This window comes from Poecile atricapillus, chromosome Z (genome assembly GCF_030490865.1).
Source record: "Poecile atricapillus isolate bPoeAtr1 chromosome Z, bPoeAtr1.hap1, whole genome shotgun sequence".
Classification (NCBI taxonomy): Eukaryota; Metazoa; Chordata; class Aves; order Passeriformes; family Paridae; genus Poecile; species Poecile atricapillus.
The window spans coordinates 2,556,643-2,580,229 of NC_081289.1; the positions used below are offsets into that span (position 1 = coordinate 2,556,643).

The 23,587-nt window shown below is 47.3% G+C and overlaps 1 protein-coding gene across 4 annotated transcripts in view; it reads left to right on the forward strand.

Annotated features, from left to right (window-relative positions):
* Nucleotides 1-23,587, forward strand: part of LOC131572785 (plexin-A4) — a 421,465-nt gene that overhangs the window by 145,300 nt on the left and 252,578 nt on the right. The window contains exon 4 of one of the 4 annotated variants that reach the window (XM_058826141.1): nt 7,488-7,619. The exons of the other annotated variants lie outside the window; for them this stretch is intronic. Within the exon in view, the coding sequence (XP_058682124.1) occupies nt 7,488-7,532 (45 nt within the window). The 3' untranslated portion in view covers nt 7,533-7,619. Of the gene's footprint in view, nt 1-7,487; nt 7,620-23,587 lie in introns of those variants that run through there. 4 annotated transcript variants of the gene reach the window in all.

Genomic DNA, 23,587 nt, shown 5'->3' on the forward strand with positions numbered 1-23,587 from the left:
GACCAGTTTTTACTAATTTTCCCTCTTGGGGTTCAGCGTTATCTGAGATTGATCAAAACCCTCAGAGCATTTTATCTGGAAGGCAATGGCTTCCTGGGCCTCAGATCTAAGCCCTGCATTCTGAGTCTTGATGAGCTGCGTCCTGCTCAACGCCCCTTGGGTTACAAAGCCTGTGTTCACTTGACACGGCTTGAAAGGTGCTCATTCAAAAAGATTTTCTTCCTTCCAGATGTATTTTGAAACAACTCTGAACGAGTTGTTTCAGCAGTTGATGGGGAATGCTGCAGGCTTGGGGTACCCCATTGTGTCTATTCATGTAGGAAATGGAAAAAGGGATTTTGAGGCTTTCTTTGTCTGATGCCATTATTTTCTTTAATTTTTTTTTTTTTTTTTTAACAATCAGGGGAATAGGAAACAGTTATCCTTAATCATTTTTGCTTAGCTGTTGACATATGAACGTCCTTCCAGAGCATAACAGAGTGTGAATTTAAAGGCAGTGAGTTTTTCCAGAAGACAAGTCCTCAGGGAGGCAATGTTTCCACTGTTTTAATATAAGTGGATGAGCCCTTGGTTAATGCTCTGGGCTGCAATTTAGGAGTTCAAGGTGCAATTCCCAGCTCTGATGTAAAATATCTGCAGCTTTTGATGAGTCCCCAAAGCTCCCATCTGTTGCTGACCAGGACCATTTACAGAAGCACAACATGGGTATAAACCACACAGACCAGAGGATTTCTGGTTTGCAGCAATTCTTGCAGCTCTTCAAGGATGGGATTTCACTCTTGAGGTCGTTGTTCCCTACCTGTGACATGAGATCTGTCCTGCCCTCTTTGCACCTTTGCCCACTTGGTACCTCCAGAACACTGAGCTAGAAATGGCAGCTGCAGTTTCACAGAATCACGGAATATCCTGAGCTGGAAGGGACCCACAGGGATCATCCAGTCCAACCCCTGGCCCTGCACAGACACCCCAACAATCCCACCCTCTGCATCCCTGGGAGCATTGTCCAAACACTCCTGGAGCTCTGGCAGCTTTGGGAATGTGACCATTCCCTGGGGAGCCTGGGCAGTGCCTCACCACCCTCTGGGTGAAGAAACTTTTCCTGATATCCAACCTAAACCTCCCTGACACAGCTCCAGCCATTCCCTCATCTCCTATCCTTGGTCACAGAGAGCAGAGCTTGGAGCTGCCCCTCCACTGCCCTTCAGGGGAAACCTGCAGCCCTTGATGAGTCTCCCTTCAGTCTCCTCCAGGCTGAAAGAGCCAAGTTGCCTCTTAAAACTGTTTTTCTGCTTTTGGGAACTATTTTACGCTGTTTTTTCTGCACCATCGGGGTTGCAGTTGCATGGAGGGACACTGTGATGGAGGTGGTGGTTTTCTCCAGGACAGGAGGGAAGCTCAGGAAAATCAGCTGGAAATAGGGAGCTTCCAAACTAGGCTGGCTTCTGAGGGAAGCACTGAGGACAGCACACCTTGGATTTCCAGTGGAGACCTGCTCCCTCCACAAGCTCCTCCACAAGTCGATATCTTATTGCAAAGTAACATTGGAAGCAAGAAAACAGGACTTTCTGAGTCCTCTGCCACAGATCCTGGCATTTAAAGCTTCTCTGCCTCCTGGAATCACAGAATGGTTGGGCTGGAAGGGAGCTCTGGAGTCCATACAGTCCAACCCTGCTGCCAAAGCAGGATCACCTGGCGCAGATTGCAGAGTCACATCCAGGCAGGTTCTGATTATCTCCAGGGAAGGAAACTCCACCACCTCCCTGGGCATCCTGTCCCGGTGTCCTGAAGTTCCCTAGCTCCACATGCAGGACAGTGTCTTGCTGGCTTCATAGAGGAGGCTGAAGTTCCCTCAGGTTGTCAGAAGCTTTGTGGTCGGAGCAGATGGATTTGCCACCTTTCCTTGCTTTGTGCCCATATTCACCAACCTGCTCCCAGTTATTGCACTTTGAATATCCCCACTGTGCAGTCCTGGCTTTGAGAGGGCTCCTTTTCCCCCATGTCCTGGTCTGGAGGGAACCTATTTTGACCTTGACTGGGATGACCAGTCAGGGCAGATCCAGGAAGTCCTGCCAGTTAATCCTGGGCATCTCTGACTGTGAGATCCTTTATTTGGAAGGCTGCAGGCAGGGCCAGAAATTCCTAAATTGATGCTCAGCAGGTGAGCACAGATCCATTATGTCTTGCCTAGCTGCCCCCTACATTCTCCCTTCTGCAGCAACAACCTGGCTGTGCCTCCTGCGTGGAGGAATATCAGAGGCCAGAAAATGTTGCAAATAAAACCAGAAGTTGGCTGGACTCAGCTTTACAAGCAGAACAAAGAATTTCCTTCAGTGCTGCATCAGCTCTGGAAGTTCCTCTTAATGAGCTGCTCTTAGGAACACGCAATTTAATGGAACAAACCAAGGAAACCAAAAAACCAAAATGTCCTTATGCTCTCGGAAGGGGCTGTGGCAGAGAATGTCTCTCTATGCTGAAATCTATCCCAGTTCAGGAACATTTCTTAAAGATCTGGTGAGTGATGCTGTGTGACAGAAGATCATCCTTGGAACTATAAATGAAATCCACTTATGGAATCGTATGTGACAACAAAAATGAATTCATCAGGACCAGTGATCCTAATGAACGTGATATCCCTATCCTACTGAAAACCTAAAGGAGTTCTGTGGGGAATAGAGCAGGAGAGGTTCACAAAAGCACATACCCTTGAAAATAAAAATAATTTCAAAATCAGTAATCTGTAAAAATCTTGAAACTTTTTTTTTTTAAACTTTCATTTCTTTGTTGCCTCCAGCAAGGTAAAGTGAGCGTTGATTGTGCTCCCTCCCTCCACGGCTGCATGCATGTCTCTGATTTGGGCTGGCTGGATCATTAATTGACTATAGTAAGGTCTTTTCAGATCTTGGAAAAGGGACAGAAAAAAAAAAAAAAAAAAAGGGGAAGAGCTTTTTATTGCTGTTTATATTCCCCATCAGGGCTTGACAATCCAGCCTGTCTGTTCCAGAGGGCTCGGACCACCTGAGTCTAAGTTTAGATCATATCCTGCTACATTAAACTCCACACATAATACGTTGGCCACATGGGAAAATTTAAGGAAAATGAGATTTTATTAAAACCAGGAGACCGCCTGACTGCAGAGGGATATAATAACAGTGTTATGAGGTTCTTATCTCACATGAAAGTTTCACATTTCCCTGGCTTCCTTTCCTTTATGCTACTGTGGCCTCCCCCTCCCCCAGTTCCATATGGGTGTCTCATTATTTAATGCAACAGCTGAAAAGCCAATTAATAACCATATCACCCCAAATGTTTGATTGTTTAGGGAAAACCCCATAGAGGTTCTAAATTAGCACAATGGCATCAAAGATTCCCATCGGCATCCCAAACACTGGTGGGTCACACAATCCACCTTCCCAGAGGGAAGCAGACGGAAAGGGGAGAGCAAAGTTGGTTTGTGTGTCAAGGAGAACATCTTGGCTGTGGTGCCTGAATTCCTTCTGCTTTCACATCCTGAAGATGTTGTTCAATGAGGTTTTCCCAGGTTCTGGAGGACATCACGGTCCAGCAGGCACGTCAGGGTTTGCTCTGAAAGCACCTCAGCTCTCTTGCTGAGGTCTGAGCAAGTCTCCTTGTACAAGTCTGCTGGAGCTGAAGGTGGCATCCCCTTCCTTGGGGCAGCTCTGGAGTTCCACTCTTTGATGTCTCCATGCAGTTCATGTTCACACCTGGTGTCCTGTTCTGCCCTGGCCACGCTGCCTGTGCCCATCCTGAGACATTTCTGGGATGTCAAAAGACCTCTGACAGCCTCGGCTGTTCTCAAAACTTGGCTCTGGTTAGACTCCAGCAGATTTTCTTTAGCTGATGATGTGGTGGAATTATCAGAAAGGGGGACAAATCCGGACTGGCACTGACTGTTGGAAGTGGCAGATGGGAGTGAAAAAACTCCATAATTCATCTTCCCTGGTGAACTTGCGAACTTCCTTTATGAAGCCTGAGGATTCTTCTGGTTTTCTTGATTTTTTTTCCCCTTACTTTTATAACCTTCTTTCAGATAATCACAGAAGTCACCAAAATTCACTTAAAACCATGTGCTTGATCACCCCAGTCTTCAGAGACTCACCTCAGCCTTCCCCAGGGAACATCCCTCCAGCACTTCCCACAGGTGCTCTGATCCACACATCACTTTGCCTCCAGTTTGCTGCTTTAATTATCCTCCCGAGATCCGTTTGGTGGCTGGGAGCTGTGGGAAGGCTCTCCAGAGACAGCAGCAGGGAAACCTCTGGCATTCCCAGACAGTATTCCAGATAGGTGAAGTCTGAGGAGGTTTTTCTAATGTAGCTCTGTATTTCTTCTCTTGTAGCACGGCTGGATTACATCTGTGCTCCTTCTCAGGCCATTCCCAGGGCTTTGTTGGGAACAGATTAGATATTAGATTAGGCATTCTGGAGAAATTGTATGAGAACTAAATGCTTTTGATGAGTTTTATGTTCAAAGCAATGCATTCAGGGCAGGGAACGAGCGCTGGCTGCACACTTTGCACAGTTATTACTTTTTATCAGTTCGAGTCACTTATCGCTTAAACGATTTCTTTTATCCTTTTTGGGTTACTCCACTCCTGACATTTTGCTTGGCCCGGTGGGATCGTGTTCCAGGGACAGAAAGGCAACTTCTGTGGCTTCTCCAGTCTCACCTTGAAGTTGGGGAGACTTTTTCTGGGTAGCCCATCTGGGGAGTCCTGGGCTGCCTTCTCTGGGGATTGGCTGTTTACAGAGCAAGCAAGGTATTTAATTATGTTACTTGCACCCTGGTGGTTTGCTGGGAATTGTAATCAAAGAGGAGGCTTAGTGGAAAGCTTAATACAGCCTGTGCAAGTGATTTTTGCCTGAGGGGATGAGGAGAGTTGAAAGGAGCAGCAGTGGTCAGAAAAACAAACATACAACTCAAACTAATGAGACAATTGCCTCTTCCTATGCCAGAGCTCCTGTGGAGACCTTGCTGCGCCCTCGCAAGGTCCACGAGACCTTCTCAGGGTGTAAGGTCATTTTCTTTCCCTTCCTAATGAACTTCCAGAGAGGAAAAGGTGGGGAGAATGTATCCCTGTGCTTTTGAGGGATCTGTGCTATTCTGAGCACATCTCCTGCATCAGTCTCCTGTTATCTCCTGGCCCTTCTCACCCTGGGATGAGCTGGATGAACTCCTGGTGTTAGAGGTGGATGCTGTGTTCCAGTGTATTTTCCTGTGGGTCTTCCTCAAAATGGGACCACCCGAGGGCAGGCTGGAGGAGCCTGGGTTGCTCAGAGATGACCAGGGATGGAGACATCAGACCATTGATGGAAGAAGGGATTAATCCACTCTCTGTGCCTGCATTGAGTGGGATGAGAAATCAGAGGGCAGAATTGTGTCAAAAGTGCTCTTCAAGCAGTGGGGAAAACCCCTGGGGTGTCAGGAGAGTGGAAAGGCTCCCGGGGGGCCCTGGTGCATCCCACGCAGTGGGAGCTGGGCTGGCTTTGGCCACCAGCAGCGGGAGCAGCTGCGGGTGTCAGAGGGCTTCTGGCAGAGCAGGGCTCCCCGATGTGGCTCCTCTTTGTTCCACGTGTTTCGGAGCAGAAATATGCAGGGACCCAAATGCTAATGGATTCCTCCCGCAATTCCAAACAGCGGCCAAACAATTCCCAGCCCACACGCGGATGGATCGCCCGGCGCCTCTCAGAAGGGAGAATCGTGCCCTGTAATCCCTCATCTTAATCACTCCAGCCCTTCCAGTTCCAACCCTGACAAGCACCCAGGCTCCACTGACACAGGGGTGGCCATGGCAAGCTGTGGGGCTGCTGTGACCAGGGTGGGGCAGGTTTTGGGTGGGATAATCACCCAGAGTAAAAAGCTGATGGCATCCCGTTATTTTTTTACGTGGAACTGGTGGCTGCTATTTCAGAACTTGGATGCCTGTGAAGAGAAATGTGCCTGAAGCTTGTGGTTCTTGTGCTGAGAGTTGATGGATCAAGAAGGGTTTGTGTCCCTGGATAGGTAGCGTGAAGGATTGGGAAATGTCTTCTTTGGTCTCTGTCCACGCTGTGGATTGCAAATGCAGTGTTCATCGGTGGAAGAAGTGCATATTTGGGGAAATACAGGCACTTGTTCTGCCATCATGAAGTTTGACTTTACATTTATGGGATTCTTTCCCTGAAACTGGAATCCCAGATTCAAGAAAGCATTAACCCACATTCCCAGGCAGGTTCTTGTAAGAAGGTTCTTCCCTGTTACCGCTGAAGATGAATAGATCACACGGACACAGGCTGAGATGTGGTGAAGAGAAGAGAAAGTTTATTTTTTCCCTCAGGATTTATAGGCTCCTGACCACAGCCAGGGATTGGATGGTCAGGATAACACATTTTCACTGCACTGGCCATGAGAGATGCCCATCACAAGACGTGTAACAGAAAGAATGTACACATATCTATGTGTACAGTTACTGTCCTGGGAAAGTCTTTAGAAAACCATGTTAGCAAGCTCAGAAGCTGAGTTTTCAGAGCGACATTTCCCTTTGGATTTTAGCATTTAATTTGTCACTTGGACAAGAGGTGGACACGCTGAGGGTTCATCTATCCCTGGAACTGGGACTGCTGGTTGGCTGTGAGACACCAGACACAAAACTTGGGAGAGGAACACCTGGAAAGAGGAGGGAGGAGAAATGGCAGCAGCCATGGGAGGATGGGGTTGGGATGAAGGATCACCCTCATCCTCACGTGTGTCTCATCAGTGACCCTTGTCCCAGCAATGGCAGATGAACTGCAGTGCTACAGGGAGCAAAGAGAGGGCTTTTGAAGGCAGAAATCTTCCCTGTTTTCTTTTATTTTTCTTTTTAAGGTTAGGGCTGAACACTTCAAAAATTCCCACTCTTCATCAGTTTGCACATTTGTTTCTAAGGTTTTAATAAAGGGGAAGGGGTGTCATCACTCCTCATTTGTAAATAGAGATGTGTGTGTCACCCTGGTCCAGTGAGGGGTGTCCCTGATCATGGCAAAAGGGTTGGAAATAAATGATCTTTGGGTTCAGAACCCAAACTGTTCCATGTGGTTCTATGTGGACAGTGGTGCTGTGACCTGGAAGTGTCCAAGGCCGGGCTGGATGGGGCTTGGAGCCACCTGGGATAGTGGAAGGTGCCTCTGCCCATGGCAGGGGCTTGGAATGAGGTGATCTTTAAGGTCCCTTTCAACACAAACCATTCTGGGATTTTTGTGACTTGTCCAGCACGTGTTTCATCAGAGTTGGGAATGGAACTGGACTCGTGCATCCGTTTTTCCATACACACCAGGCAGCCTGGGATTCAAGGTTTATTTATATTTATATTTATATTTATATTTATATTTATATTTATATTTATATTTATATTTATATTTATATTTATATTTATATTTATATTTATATTTATATTTATATTTATATTTATATTTATATTTATATTTATATTTATATATATTGGTCTCCCACAGGAACTGCCAGTCTCATGCCAAGAAATGCAGCTCCAGGGCTGCTGAAAGGCAGTGTCCCTGTCCCCTCTGAGGCAGATAAAGTTTGCACTGGTGGCCACAACAGCCTGGCTGCGAGGGGATGGGGGCAGGGAGCGGAGTCAGCCCAGTAATTTGGTGTTATTGGAAATATTGCCTTTGCAGCCCAGCATTTGGTTTTCATTTGGTGCCTTGCTCAGCTCATTTCTGCTGGCGCTTCACTTCTGATCCAATTGAGTTATCGATGCAGGCAGGCAGAAGGAGGCAAACAAGATTGGTGTCACTTTTTTTTTTTTGTGGCTTTATTTTTGTTTTTTTTTTGTTTCCCTACCTCCCTCTTGCTTCTTTGCTTTCAAAGATCAAAAGAGGACAAAATAAAACTTTCTATATAATGAAACACAGGCAGAGGGGAAAATGGCAGCACACAAAATTGTTTTCAGTCTTCCTTTAAGGTTGCTGTTGGTATCTTTGATTTAGGCACCAAGGCTTTAATCAGAGTGTTGGAGACAACACAAAAATTATTCATCTAACCAAGCTCCCCTCTCCCTCTTTCTCTCTGTTTTTCTGTCTCTCTCTTTTTTTTTTTTTATTAATGTGGGTTTAAAAAGATTCTCAAACTACAGTGCTGGCTCAATTTTGTTTTCCCAACTAATAACCCAAAGCAGGATCAGCTATTTTGCAGCTGACAGATCTGTCTCTAAACTAGATTGTCTTTCTTGCTGAGCTCATCCATCATGTATGAAGTTAAGAAAAAAAACCACAAAAAACCACAGAAAGAATAAAAAAGAAAATAGTTCTTTTCCACGGGCTCATCCTTCCCTACAGCAGCAATGACCTGAGCTCATCCATGCTTTGATCCCACCCCCAGCATGGGATAACCAGGACACCACTGCAATGGCAGAGGTTTTTTGGGGTGGTTTTCCTGCTGCCAGGGCAGAGTGGGGCAGTCTGTTCATGGGATATTTTCTAAGGCATCTCCATGGGGCAACCAGTGCTGCTCGTGCCTCTGAGGGAGAACTGGAACGTCCTTGGGCAGGTCTGTTGTCACTCTGCCCCTTTTGTGGCACTTGGACCTTGTTGTGGAGAGGCCAGAAAATGTTGGTGGTGAGCCCTGATGTGCTCAAACTGCACCATGGGCACGTGCTGGAGATGAACATGGAAATTCAGCTTAATACTCCTTGTCCTGGATATCCTGTGGACTTCCAGCAGACAGTGGTGTAAGGACTTCCTGAGGTGAAGGTTATATCCTGAGCAGTGCTTAATAGCTCTTAATTGACTCATCCTCCTTCAGTCATCTGAGTTTTAATTTATTTTTTCTTCAATTCATTCATATTTTGTTGGCCTGCCTGACATCCTGCCCAGACCAGTTCTGTAATTTAATTACACACTGGATGAAAAAGTGCTTCCCTTCTTTTGTCTTCAACCTGCTGCCTGCTGCAGCCTCTGCCAGATCCCTTTGCTCCTCTGTGCTAGGAAAGGAAAATATGTTTGCTCTTCTCTGTCTCTGATCTGTGATTTCATAGACACCTCATCACTTCTCTCTTCTCCAGGATAAAAGCTACTGGTCCAATATCTCCTTTTCTGAAGCTGTCTTGTACTTCTGCTTATTTTATGCCCTTCTTCTGCATAAATATAACAAAATAAATATGAGGCATAAATATAAAAGCACCTGTTTGTGTCAGGCCTTCTCTCATGCTGGGTGTAGCGGATCAATTCTGCATGGTAGCAACCTGGAGCAATCTGAGCCATGTTTTCCCCTCTGAGGGACAGGAATTATCCGCAGGGATAGGAGGAGAAGGAAGGTGAGAAAATTAACAAAGAGGTTTTTGAGGAATTGTATCGAATATCCAGGCAGCAGGGGCTGTTAGAGGGGAGAACATCCTTCCTCGTGGGCTGGGGAGAGTCTGGTCACAGTCTTTAACCCAAAGTTGTCAGATCTCTGTGGTGTTTGCTGTGCTTGGTTTCTCCTTTTCTCTAAAACCACCTTGTTCCTTGGTTCATTTCTTAGTTAATTCTTCTTTTTTTTCCTCGTAATCTCTGCCTCTCACCTTCCAGGATAAGATCCAACCATTTTTGGGAGGTCAGTGAGAAATTCCAGAAGGGAGAGGAAACCCTCACAGTTTGGTGGTAGAAGTGCACCATGAGGGGAAACCAGGACATGGTGTCTCTAACTGCAGGCCCCCAAAGGGAATATATTTGTTAAACATTATAATTACCCTTCAGTGCTGAACTCCATAGCAGTTGAATCCACGGCAATGCACATTATCATTTCTGAAATGATGCTTTCATTTAGATAAGGCATGCAATTATACATCTTGATTAGGTCACTGTTCCCAGGAGCTCCAGCTTATTTATGATGAGTTGCTCCCTTTTGTAAATCATGTGGTGAGGCTGTGGATAAAGACATATTCCTTCCCTCTGCTCCCCTACCCCTTCCTTACCTTCCACAGACCCTTTTGCACTTCTTCTTCTTCCCTCACTGCACAATTTTGTGTGGCAAAGCCCAAAAACCCAACAATCAGAGAGAGAAAAAATGTTGCGTGCATAGTGAGGACGTTGTCATGAGAAGGCAGATCTGGGGGTTCTGCTCATCCCCTGGTTTCTTTGTGAGACCTGCTGGCTTTCCCAGTGGTGGTGTTAAGGCTGAGCTCCCCATCCCTGCATTTCAGACCTCTAAAATTGTCATTTTTTTTTCACAGGAGTCAGCTCAGTGATCAATGGCACCTCCTGAGGGTGCCTTACCTTAGGCTGTGACCTGGGGACGTGGTTTCCAGCCAAGCCCATGAGCTGTGTGTTCCCCAGAGCTCAAATAACTGCACTGGCAACAGATCCCCACACAGGACTCCCCTTCCCTCCTCACTCCACAGTTTCACTGAGCCACTGCTGAAAACTCCCCCAGTTTCCCTAAGACAAGTGGAAGTGAGATCTGCTCCTCTCGATTAACAGGGTCACGGGGGAAGTGTTGATCGAGGCAGGGAAAGTGGGATGGGGAAGCTCCCTGAGAAGAAAAGTGATGTGGAAAGAACCAGCAGGAAAATTATATTCTTGAACAGCTTCTGGAGTACTTCTAAAGAGCACCTCCCTGCTGGAAACTGGAATGGTGTTTCGTGTCTCAAGGCTGTTGTAGTAAATCCAGGATCAGGGAGAGATTGTTGAGGAAGCACAGTCAGGATGCAGCCAGTCTGCTTCTATTATATCATTTTGTATAAATAAGGATTTTATCATGGAATCATTTAGGCTGAGGAAGAACTTTGAGGCCAACCACTCCCCCAGCACTGCCAAACCCAGAATGGAACAATGTCCCCAAGTGCCACATCCACATGGCTTTTGAAAGCTTTCAGGGATGGTGATTCCACCACTGCCCTGGGCAGCTTGTTCTGATGTCTGGCTACTCCTTCAGTGAAGGAATTTTCCCAATCTCCACCCTGAGACTCCCCTGGCCCAGCCTGAGGCAGTTCCCTCTCCTCCTGTCCCTGTTCCTGGGAGCAGAGCCCGACCCCCCCGGCTGTCCCCTCCTGTCAGGGAGTTGTGCAGAGCCAGAAATTCCCCCTGATCCCCCTTTTCTCCAGGCTGAGCCCCTTTCCCTCCCTCTCTTCTGGGGCTCCAGACCCTTCCCAGCTCCATTCCTGGACACTCTCCAGCCCCTCAAGGTCCTTCTGAGGATCTCAGAAGTGACCCCAAGATTCCTGGTGGTCCCTCAGCAGCACCAGCCCAGGGGACAGTCCCTTCCCTCATCCTGCTGGCCACTCCATTCCTGCTAAAATCCCGGTGCCATCGGCCTCCTGCCAACCTGGGCACACCTGGGGATGTCCAGCTGCTCTCACCAGCACTCCCAGGGCCTTTCCCAGCTCTCCAGCCTCTCTACCCCAGCCCGTGGTGCTCCATGGGGTTGTTTTGACCAAGGACACAACACCTGGCCTTGGTGAACCTCATCCCAATTGTTCCCAGCCCATGGATCCAGCCTGGATCCCTCTGCAGAGCCTTCCCACCCAACCTGGTGTCCTCCACAAACTGCTGAGGGTGCCACCAGTCTCCTCATCCAGATAATTGATAAAGATATTAAGGTATTAAAGAGAACTCTTATCCCCAAATATTTCAATTTGGATCATCTCCAGGCCCCAAACAGAGGCAATCCAGGATGTATCTGGGTATAGGAATGAAAACTGGGGCAAATCCACCGGGCTCAGGATGGAGCGGGAGCTGGGCAGTCCTGAGAGGCAGGAGAGTGCCAAGGATAATCCTACATGGTCAGGGGAGAGATGGGCTGTTATTGATAGGATTTTAAACAGCTCTCAGTTGCCTTAACTGTTTCCATCTGCCACCTTCCAAAGCTGCCTTGGGGCCAAAGTGGAAGTCCTATGAAAGACCCATCCCAGCTGACCCGGAGGCTCTTTCCTAACTCTGTCTCCTCTGTATCCACAGTTCTTAAAAGAATACAGCACATCTTAAGCAGATTAATGTAATCTTGATCTTCCTCTCTTGCAGATCTCTGATCTTTTCTTCCCCTCTGTGCATCCCAGCAGCTTGTAATCACCTTTTGGGGTATTAAAGAGGTGTTTTCACTTGGTGCACTTGGGCAACCCCACTCTCCCCTCCCAGTTTTTAGAAGCAGAAGCAGGGAGAGGAGAGGTGCTGTCAAATGGGACAGTGTTTCCCGTTTGCAAATATTTATTTGCAATAATTATCCATTTTTTTGAGATTAAAGGAGCTATTCACATGTGAAAAGCAAACTGCCTTATCGCTCTTTTTAAATAATATGTTTAGAAAGTTTGACCGAGCATGAAAGTTCATCCTTCAATATTGCAACTTGTAATCCAACAAGAAATATTTACTGTGCTATAATTGGCATCATTAAGCTTAGGTGAAGTTATTAATACTAATTAATACTAATTAAACTGCTATAAACCTAGTTTGCAGTTACATAAACACATCATCTCCTGAACCGCCTGACTACATGTTTTGGCATTGGAGGGGGGTGGATAAAAGCAAATTCAAATGCAAATGATATGAACATACTTTAATCAGAGGATCAGAGAAATCAGACACAGGGAAGGCTTATTAGGTCTGTTCGGTTCTCCAGAGGCAGGGCCGAGATTGTCTCCCCACGGAGACTCCCAGGAGCTTTGGGCAGTCTAACTCTAAATGCCCCAAGCAATGGGACTTCTCCTGTGTCTCAGGAGGGAGCTGCCAGCAGACTGACAGAAATGGGACTCGATTTTCAGCCTCTGTTTTCCTGCTGAGGCAGAATTCAGCTGCAAAACAGAGAAAATCCATTCTCGACTCTTGAGGAAGGTCTTGAGATCGTATCCAAGGGCAGAGGAGAAGAGAAAGGCATTTGTAAGGAACCTCTAAAGCTGTCTGTCAGTGCAGCAGAGCTGGAAAATCATCTCCCCATCTTGGTTTGGCTTTCTGGCAGCACTGGGCCAGTCCTGGCACTGCTGGCAAGAACTGGCCATGGGCAGCAGCAGAGCACCCAAAAGCTCAAATGTCTGACCCAGTTTCTCTACAGCTGGGAAATCCATCTTCTGTATAGAATTTCCCTGATTTTGGCTACTTCGGGAATATCATGAGGGCAGCATTTTCCCTGATCCGTTGGTATTTGGGTCCCATCTGGAGCCAGAAAGTGCAGAATCATGTGGAGCATTAAAAACAGGAATGCCCTGAGGAGGCAGCTCCTGCTTGCTTCAAGTTCCTGTTCTCACCTCCTCTTCAATCACCTGTTTCCCACTGGACCAAAAGACTGTGGGGAGAATCTGGGGCAGAGACCAGAGCAGCCCTTTCAGGATGGTGTTTTTCCATGGGAGCCCATGTCAGAGGCACTTATTCCAGAAACTGCTTTAAAGCATTGCAGATCCATTCCCTGGACGGTCTGTGACTCATCTGCAGAGTTGTACACATCACCAAAAACTCCTAAACCTCCCAAACAAGCTTTTCTCAGTCCAAACTGAAGGGAAAAGGTCCCTACAACCACTGAGAAGTAACTCCCCAAAGCAAGGGCACGTTTTCCATTATGTCTTCTCTACAAAATTGCTCTGTTGGTTGCAGGCGAGGTAAATGAATTGCTCAGAGAGACTTTTAGGTCTCAAGTTCACAGCTGTGACTCCCAGCCACCAAAACCATCTTTATTCCTGATGTTCAGTAGCAGGTTGGGGTTCCCAGCTGTGTTTCTCCTTCTTCTGACTCCCCTGGGCACTGCCCAGTGGTTATCTGGGATTTTCTAATGGATGTGGTTAAAGCCACGCACAAAGATTGAGATCTTGGTGTAATCAAAGATTTTTGTCCAGCTCCAGCTACTCTCATGTAGCTTTTACTGACCACTGAATCATCCCTGAGTGGCAGGTGGGTCCCACACACTTCAGACCAGGCTGGGTGAGTGTCAGGGAGCCAGGACAAGGCGGATAAAACCGTGTCCATTCAGGCCACTGGGAAGGGATGTGACAGCAAATATTTGTGGTTGCTTGGGGGCCACAGGGTGTTGCTGGGCTATGTTGCCACCCTGGATCCATCAGCCCCATTTGACTTGAACATCTTGAAGCAATCCCCAGACTGTTAGAAAAGGAGTAAGGTTTGTTTCATCAGATGAAAAGTATAATCTTCTTGGGCAGCTCGATGTTTGTGCTAATGGGCTGCAGCTGCAGAGCTGAGACATGTCAGATCTCACCACACACGCACCCCATGCGTGGACAAATGCACCCACATCTGGAACATGAAATAACAAAATTTCTCCTAAAATCTACTTTACAAAAATGTCCATCCCCACCTGGGAGCATCCTTTGAAATTTCTTTGAAGAGTAGGACCAAACTCATTCCTTTTCTTAATATTCCACTAATGATGAACATGTTTGTCTAGGGACTATGGACTGAGAAGCTCAGAAGGGCTTTGGTAGCATCTCCCAAAACTTTAGAGGTCATGGGTTGGGACAGGAAGGACTCTAAAGTTCTCTAGAAATTCCATGGCCTTGGAAGAATGAATCTTGAAGCATCCTATCAGGAAAACCTTAAGTTTGGCTGAACCTGGACTTAAATTGTTTTTTCCTTGCAGGATCTACTTTATGGGAAGCCCATCCCTGACACAGCCAGACGTGGAGTGGTTTGTGTTGTAAAAAAGGGGTTGTGCTGTTTAACAAAATTGTCACAAGATGCCACCAGGATGTGGATAAACTCCTAACATCAAGTACCGGTGTACAAAGTGGTATTTTCATGGTGGAAGGTTCCTCTATGTCTCTGAGGCTTCAGAAGGGCTCAGATGCCTTTTGGCAGAGCCAGTTTTGGCCCATTTAGATGTCAAATAAGGGACATGTCTCAAGGTGCAGGGTGAATGATCACTCTGCCCCTGCTGATCCTGAGGTGCTCCACTCAGTTTTTAAGTGAGTTTTATTATCTCCTTCCCAAGTTTCCACATTTCTTTCCATATTTCACACGGGGTGGCTGACTCAGGAGCAGACAGAAAATAAAATTTCAGAGAAAACAAAAACTCTCCTTCTTCAGAGGAGAGTGGCCTGGGGACTTCTGAGTGTAAAACCCACCACGATTCACATGCCAGGAGTGTCAGACCTGTCTGTGCACGTCTCAGGGCTGCTCTCAGTTGTTTTGGGAGAAGGAGGGACGTGCCACAGAGAGCCCCTGACCTCCAAGCTCCTGAGACCCTCCCGTGTCTAATCAGGGGACACATGAAACAAGCCAGGTCGTGGCAGTGACTCCTGACTCACACTCCCAGCACGGGGGGACAGCGGGGTTATGTTTTCATTGCTGCCTGTGGCTCTGATGCTCTCAGCTCTTTGGAGGTTAAGTCAAGGTCTTGGCTTTGAGATTTTTGTTATTATAACCTTTCACGGGCAAATACTTCACGTGAAGTCTGGCAGGCAGGCTGTGGCCAGGAAAATGCCATTTCTGCCCGAGCTGCCAGAGGAGCAGAGCTCTGGCCACGGCAGCCAGGCTTTGGCTAACAAACAGTGGGGAGTGCTGTGTTTTGGCATCCAGCTTGCTTATCAAATTGATATAGGAGCCTATAAGCAACTGCATCTGGATTTCAGTGGGTTACCCAGCCTGCTCGGCTGCTTGGGATCCGCGCCAAGGGAAAGTAGAGGAGTTGTGAGGAGAATACCCAATTTCCCTCTGCGAGGACTGATTTTTGTTTAATGCAGCCTCCTCGCCCTTAAATCCAATTAAAGGCCTATATTATGTCAGTGGAAATTTATGCCAATCCTAATATAGTCTAATAAGCCTTAAAATAGCACTTTGCTAGTGAAAAGTCCTGTGGTTTAATTTGATTCTGAGCCTAATATGAGGCTTAATATGAGGGAATTGGCCCCTTTTTCTTTTCTAACAGGGCTCCACATGCCTGCTCCCTTTTTAGGAATGAAAAGGTTCTCTCCAAAGCGGGGACAGGAGACAGCTCACCTCAGCAGGTTGCTTCTTTTCCACTTGCTTCATTTGTTGACTGTGGGAAGTCTCTCTAAAGACATCCCAGGCTGGAATCTGTAATGAAAAGCGGCGAATGTCAGCCTACAAAGGCTCTGTTTTCACCTCCAGCTTCTCTGTGCCTTATTTTTCTTAGGCACTGTGGTCAAAATCATTGCCTTGACCGTCACTCAGTCCCAGCTCAGGATCTGACCTTCAGAATAAGCTTTTTGCAGGTGCCTTTCAGTGAAGGCTTTAGAGACACAGGCCTTAGAAAGGTCCATTTCCACCCCTAAAACTTTCCCTGGCCCCACCTTCTTTCAGGCTTTCCACTGCCAAATCTCCCCGTGGCCTCCCTCTATGCCAGCACTGAAATGTCCATTATCAGCCCATGGTGCCCTCTTCCCTGGCTTGCCTGGGAGATGTTCATTCTTTTCCATACATTTAAGATATTTCAGAAAACTTCTCTTCAACAGCCTCATTATTGTCCCACAGCTTGTTCTCTGGGATAAACTGCATAAATCCCTGATTCCTTTAGGCTTGTTAGACCACAGCCTCCAGCATTAACACTTCACAGAATCACAGAACCATAGAATATCTCAAGTAGGAGAGGACTGTAAAGATCAAATCCAATTTTCTCCTCCTCACAGATCTACCTGAAACTAAACTAGCATTGTCCAAATGCTCCTCCAAATCTGACAGGTTTGGTGAGAATTCCTTTCCCTGCAGGGTGTTCTCAGGAGATAAAGACTGAAATGTTTAGGCAGTGGTCATTCTGGGGATGCTCTGAAGGAGCTTGTTTGGGTGGGAATCTGATCTTTTCAAGATGCTGGTTAGAATCAGGGAATCACAGGATGGTTTGGGATGGAAGGCACCTCCAAGATCATCCAGTGCCACCCTTACCATGGACAGGGACACCTTCCACTGTCCCAGGTCGCTCCAAGCCCTGTCCAACCTTGCCTTGGACACTTCCAGGGATCCAGGGGCAGCCACAGCTTCTTTGGGCACCCTGTGCCAGGGCCTCACCACTCTCCCAGCAGAGAATTTATTTTTTTTTTTTGGTACTATTTAATCTATAATTTCTTGGACCTGCTTCTGGCTGCTGAACTCCTTGCTCAGCCCATCTGCTCTGAGGTACCATTTGATTTTGGAGGGGGGCTGTCAGCTCCAGCCTCACACCCTGCTCCCCTCCCCTGGCTGTCCTGGGCTGCTGCTCAGCTTTCCTGCACACACTTTCCCAGCTGCTGCTCTGCAGTCCACACATGACCGAATTTCGGGGGTGGGCGGGGTGATTTTGATATAGCACTTACTAAAATGCGTGGAGATAAAAGCCTCGGCAGAAACATAAAAGGCCCTTTGTACTCGCAAGTTGTTACTGTTATTTTTCGATTAAGAACAATAGTAAACAGAGGCCCTCAAAGCTGCTTTCAGGAAAAGAAAATAAAGGGGGGGAGAAAATGAACGATTTGACCTTAAAATAAGAAAAAACACTTTTTTTTTGGAGCACCTAGTAGATTTAGGTGCCTAAGCTCCTTTGAGTCACGCAGCCTGACGCCCCAGCTGGCACAGCTCTGCTCTCCTGCCTGAACCAAAGGCCATAAACCCTCCCCATCAGGTCCAGTTCATCTCTGGGTTACTCTCTTGGCATCAAGCAGATTTATGCTGGTAGAAAGTTTGGCCCAGAGCCCTGATGAGCAGTGCCATGGCTCGGCAGTCCCAGGTGGCAGTTTTGTGTCTCCGGGACCTCTTATTCCTCCTCTCCTTTGTACGGAAGGCGACTTCACGCTGCCACTTCTTTATCCCCGTCCCTGCCCAGCCCAGCCCTGTCCCCCATCTACCTAGGGGCAGGCTGGTGGGTTAAGGGAGCTTTGTTAATGCCCTAATCCTCACGTGTGCTCAGCCTGACAAAGCTGCCACTCCACGGCCACGGCCGCGCTCGCGGATCCGTAATGTCCCGTGTCCAATCGATTGCCGCGCTCGCTCCGGCTGCCGGCTCTCGGCAGCTTCTCCAGCGAGGGCCAGATTGCTCTGGCAAGCTCATCCATCCTTCAGGGATGGGGGCAGAAGGCAGAGGGGTGGGGGATGGATGCCTGGGATTGGGTATTTGGGATTGAGGGGGGAGGGAGAGCTGGCAGGCGGTGAGGAAGGGAAAGGTTGGAGAAGTGCAGGAGCTGGTGATGGGCACAGAGTTGTCTTCTTCATCCCAAAGCCTTCTCTGCTGGTGGTGACCCCGAGCCAGATCTCATGGAGTATAAGTTCTTAATTGCACCATTCCTCATGGCTACTGAATGCTCAGCTGACCCATCCTCCTCATCCATGTCCCTGAATTCACTCTGACCCCCCCCCCCAAACTCTTGTGCATCCTCAGTGACCAAGGACACAGAAAAATGAAATTAATCTGCCAAGGTTTGTACTTCCCATCCCTGCCCTGAAGTTTGCAGTTTCAATTCCTTGCCTAATCCTTCTCATAGCTCAGGACAGGCAAGTTTCCAAAATGTCTTGGGCCTAAAAATGTCTTTATATGCGAGATGGAGAAGTGGAAGTTCTCTGATCCAGGGGACAGGGTCTGCATTATGAAGTGTCATATTTATTTCTAATCCTAGAAGCATTTAAATGCTAGATATAAAAATGTGATTTTTTTTTTTTTTTTATGCATAGTGAAGCTGTCCAGGATTCTTTTTAAGGTTTTTATGGCTCCTTCTATGCTCTGCACATTTAAGCCCAGAGTGACTCAGTCATCCAGTTTCATAGAGGACAAGAATCCCTGTCCCAGTAAATTGCTTTACAAACTTCTTGAAAGGTTCTAAAGTTTCTTAAATGTCTCTGGCTTATTGAGGCAAGATAGAAGAATGGGAGAAGCAAGGGGGAAATGGATTTATTTCCAAAGGCTGTGCACTGAGAGCTTCAGCATCAGGAAATTGCACTCTTGTCCTTGTTGTTAAAGCTTTGTGCATCACAACTCCAGTTGGTGTGTCCTGTGCCACTTTCAGTGCTGCTCTGCCCAGGAGTGGGCTTTGGGGTGCTCTTTCATGGGGAAAGGTGACATGATTTGGGAAATTTACATTCCTTGCCTCTCCCCAGCCCTGGTGCTGGGTATTTCCTCTCTCCCTTATTTACCTGTGTTCCCCCACGGCTCATGAATCAGCCCAGCAGCAAAGACTGACCTGCCTGTGGCTCCAAGAGAGCTGGGGAGCGACCTTGGACAAGGGTTTAGACAGGCAGGACAAGAGGGAATTGCTTCAGACTGGCAGAGGGCAGGGCTAGATTGGATGTTAAGAGATGATATTCTGGTTGATAGGAAGGAAGATGTTCAAAGCCATGGTTGCCTCCGTGAACCTTTCATGGAGTGATGAAGCAGCACCGAAAGCCAGTGGCCACCTGCTCTGCAGCCCCTCAGGTTCTGGAATCATGACTCAGGCTTTGGGAACCATCAGATTAAAAAATTCTCATAAATTTGAACTTTTTTGATTGTCTTGTAGTTTCTCTGTGCTTGTGGCTGATTTCCAGCCTCCTTTCTTTATCTTGGTCTCTCCTTGTATTCTGGAAGCCCTCGAGGCAGTGTTTTCTGTGTGGTGGTGTACATAAAATGGGTGGCTGCTTCAAGACTGGTCCTCCTCAGTTTGAAGTAGGTGAGGTCATGTTTTCAGGCCTCACCCACCAAGAACTCAGATTTTATTTACACAAAGAAGCCGATATTGGGATTCCAAATGAAACACTTGAATCCAGAAGCCTGGAAATATTGGATGGGGGGCTCTGAGCAACATGATCTAGTTGAAGACATCCCTGTTGATTGAAGGAGGGTTGGACAAGATGACTTTTAAATGCCCCTTGCAACCCAAACCGTTCAGTGATTCCACGAACTCTGAATAAACTCTGAGCTGCTGTGAAAACCTCCCTGGAATCAGGTGAGCAGACAGGGAATAGCTGACACCAGACAGTGCCTTGGACAAAGCCAAACTTGCTGGAAGGCTCCAGGTCAATCCTTGCTCCGTGATGGTTTAGTTGCCATAGAGACACCCAGGTCTCACTTCATCCCCCAGCACTGTTGCTATTCACCGGCGACCCCTCCGGATTAAAGCTGGAGTGTTTTGGATCATTCTCTTTATTTTATCAGTGCTGAAGCACACTGCCTAATCCTAGCTGTACCTCTCAGGAAGGGAAAAAAAAGAAAAAGAAAGAGACAAAAAAAGCCAACCTCCTTCCCCACCATTTGTTGTAGAGGCCAATTATCTGAAGGGGTGACAAGTAGAAAAATGAATTAACCAGAGCTTTGTAATGTCAGCGTTATTTATCGTGTCTAACTTTGCCCAGCTCAGCTGTGGATCAGCAAAGAAATGCTTTTATTCTTCCCTCATCTCTCTGATGCTTTTTTTACCTTTCCTCCCTTCCTTGGCCTTCTGCAGGTCCTCTGCTCCACTACACCGTCGTTACGGAATCTTTTTCTCCTGCTCCAAACCAGGTGGGTTTCCCAGATGAGATGAGGGGCTGGGGAAGAGATGCCCTGCAGGAGGTGAAGGAGGGGAGATCTCCCAGCTCTCATCTTCCCCATCCTTCCCCTCTGCCCCTGTGGTAATCAAACCACTCCGTTGGGTTTATTTCCTTTGATCTCTAACTCACACTAAAAGTAGGTGCTGAGACTGGAACTGGCCTCTGTTACCCTTTTCCCCCCTCCTCTGCCTTTTCCCGTGCATACTTTGCTGAGTCTACGCCCTCTCCCACCTGCTGCAGTAAAGACTTTCAAAAGGAAAAATGGCACTTGCTGGCAGGAGGCAGAAAAACAAGGGACGTTCAACCGGGATCCAGCCTGAAAGCAATGCCCTGGCAAGAAGCCTGCAAACACTTCAGATGTGAAGCACCGAGTCACAGAGCAAAGAGGCAAAAAATGCATCCTTGTAAAGCCATAGTGAGGCTGCACCTGCTCGAAACGGCTGTAGCCAGTACACTGTGACACTTCAAAGCTGCCAGGGAATGAGATACTGGAATCAGATACCCCTGGCAGGGTGTAAAAGTAGCCAAATCTTGCGCTGAGGCAGCCGGAGTGCTGCTTGACGTAGGGAGCAAGCCTGGAGGATAGTATGTGTGTATCCAAATGACAGATGATGGGGAAAGAAATAAATTATCTTGCAGTGTGTCTGTCCCTGTATGAGTGTTGCTGGCTTCCCTGCATGGATTTCGAGACCATCTTCACTGTGAATTTCTCCTTCCAACACCCACAGCCTGCAGATCCTACAAATGCATTAATAAATCAATCAGGTTATTGGCTCCAGTGGTGATAGCTGGGTTTGCTCATTCAACTGGATCGGTTTTTGCTGTTTAAAAATCCAGTTGTTTCCTCTCTGAAGGTGTCTTGGTGGGGTAGGCCAGCCCGGATCCGACAGCACGTCAGGAATTCTCCTGGAGGAGTGGGCAGCTGCACCAGTGTGGCATGCAGGCTGTCAACTGGCAGTAAATCTGCTTCAAGCTCTTTTGTTGTGCCAAGCAATTGCTGAATAACTTCTCTGAATTACTTCCAGTCGATATCTCTTATATGAAAAGCTCACAGAAAGCTTATTATGTTCAAAATTCGGCAGATACGGATTCTCACACGCTCAACATCCATTAGCAACTGGATAAAGGCAACTCTTGGGATCACATTTCTATAGGGGCAGCTTTTCGCAGACGTGCAGGTGAAGTTGGCTTTGTGTGAAGCATCTCGGATGCATTCTCATACAAGTGAAAATAAATTCTTAATAAAATCTGGTGCTTGGCGCCAGGCATGAGATGAGCAGGACTGCAGGCAAACCCAAAACATGTTGTTGAATAATCCCGAAGAGGAGGGGAAATTCAGTTTGTTTGTAGGTGATTTTTAGCCCCACGCCTCAAAGGTTAATTTTGGAGAGATGAGATCTTTGAATGGTGAGAAGAACATCTCTGTCCTTGCTGCCAGGGCATGCTCTCAGTGCACTCCTTGCCACAAGGCTGCTGAGTGGGCATTTCAGTGGATTTTTTGTTTTAAAGGTGAGGTTGTTGTCAACATGCTGGGTAAAATGTCATGTCAGGATTTTCAAAGGTGACACTTCTCTAGTCAGAGATCCTGGGATACTGGGGAAGCAGCAGAGATGACCTCTCCCAAAATGACGCTGCCCACAGTTAGATTCTTGCTTCAGAAAGAACACGAGGCTGGATCCCATGAAGGTGAAATTATTTCCCATTGTCCAGCTGCTAGAAACGACCTTAAAATAACTGGTTAAGTCAATGCACCAATTACTCTGTGGTTACAGTCTCCAGAAGGTAATTCAGATCTCAATTGCTCTGGGAAGGGATCTGTCTTTTTCCTGTTGACTGGATGACAATTCCCAGCTCAACATTGTGGGTAACTAAAGCTCAGTGGGGTAAAACCAGTCACAACCCTGGTTTTGATTTCATTTTTCTATGCTAGGATTATTTCTTATGAAAGGGCTTGTCGGATCTCAGAAAGGTAAAAATACAAGTGGAGTGTTGGAAAGTGTAGAAAAGTAAGAACTAATAATTTATACAGCTTTTAGGGCCTCCTCTTTGAACCAACTTGTGTTTGAAACAAAAATTATCTCTGTTAGACTTGATATTGACTGTGCTGGATTCAAAGCAGAGCCCCCAAATCTCCAGTCTTTCAGTTTTGAGGAGTTTTCAATGATGAACCAGACTATTTGTTTGGCCACTGCAGAGTTGATGTTCTGCACCAAAATCCACCATCCAAACTGCCACCAACTGCTGCTGCTGTGGTCTGAACCTCTCAGAGTTAGTCCCTACTGTTTTCTTCTGAGAAGACAGACCTTGAGATGATTTCAGGCTGAGTCACAGCTGAAGGAGACCCTGAGATCAGCTCAGCTGGATGGAGGATGGTGCTGATAATGCCAAGATTGAAGGTTTGATCCCCATACAGGTTCATTTAGGAGCTGGACTTGATGATCCTTGTGGTTCCCTTCCAGCTCAGAGTATTCTGTGATTCTATGTGGTTGTTGTGGTGAAAAGCTGGATTTGGCTACAGTGAAGGGGGACATCTCCTCCACCTGGGCTGGTGGCTTGAATACGTGTTCAGGGACTCAGATAATCTGTGCCCTGAAGGTTGGTCCACCCAAGCTCGGTGACCAATTAATTGCTTTGACCTCTTCCAGCCAGACGAAGGTTCCACCTTTGCCATCTTCTGCAGGCACCTCTGCTCTCACCCTCTTCATGCTCCAGGCCAGCTGGACATCAACCTGCTACAAACTGGAAACCACAGAGTGGTGCTGGTTTCATTTTCATCCCGCGGCTGTCGATGCCACTGGGAGCCCAAAGCTCCCAGGGACCAGGAGGGGGCTGGTGTGATATCCTAAATCACTCTGTGTGTGTTTCTATGCCTGTGTGTTCACTCATCTAGGACAGCAATCTGAACTGAACCTGCATTATCCCCTGACCAGTGACCATGGATAATGTGGGAAGGATGTGCCTGCACCTCTGCTGGCCATAACCTCTCGTGTCAGCGCTTTGGCTTCACTGCCACAGAGGTGTCAGAGAAAGAAATGAGTGGTGATTCAGGCCAGTAATATTTGGTATCATCCAGGCTCTTTGCCAGCAGGGATTTACCCAGGGCTGATCTTCCCTCTGCATTCTGCAGCTCGAGCGATTCGGCCAGTGAAGTGTCCAAAATTCCAGCATCACCTGATGGATTTTATCCATCTCTCTTC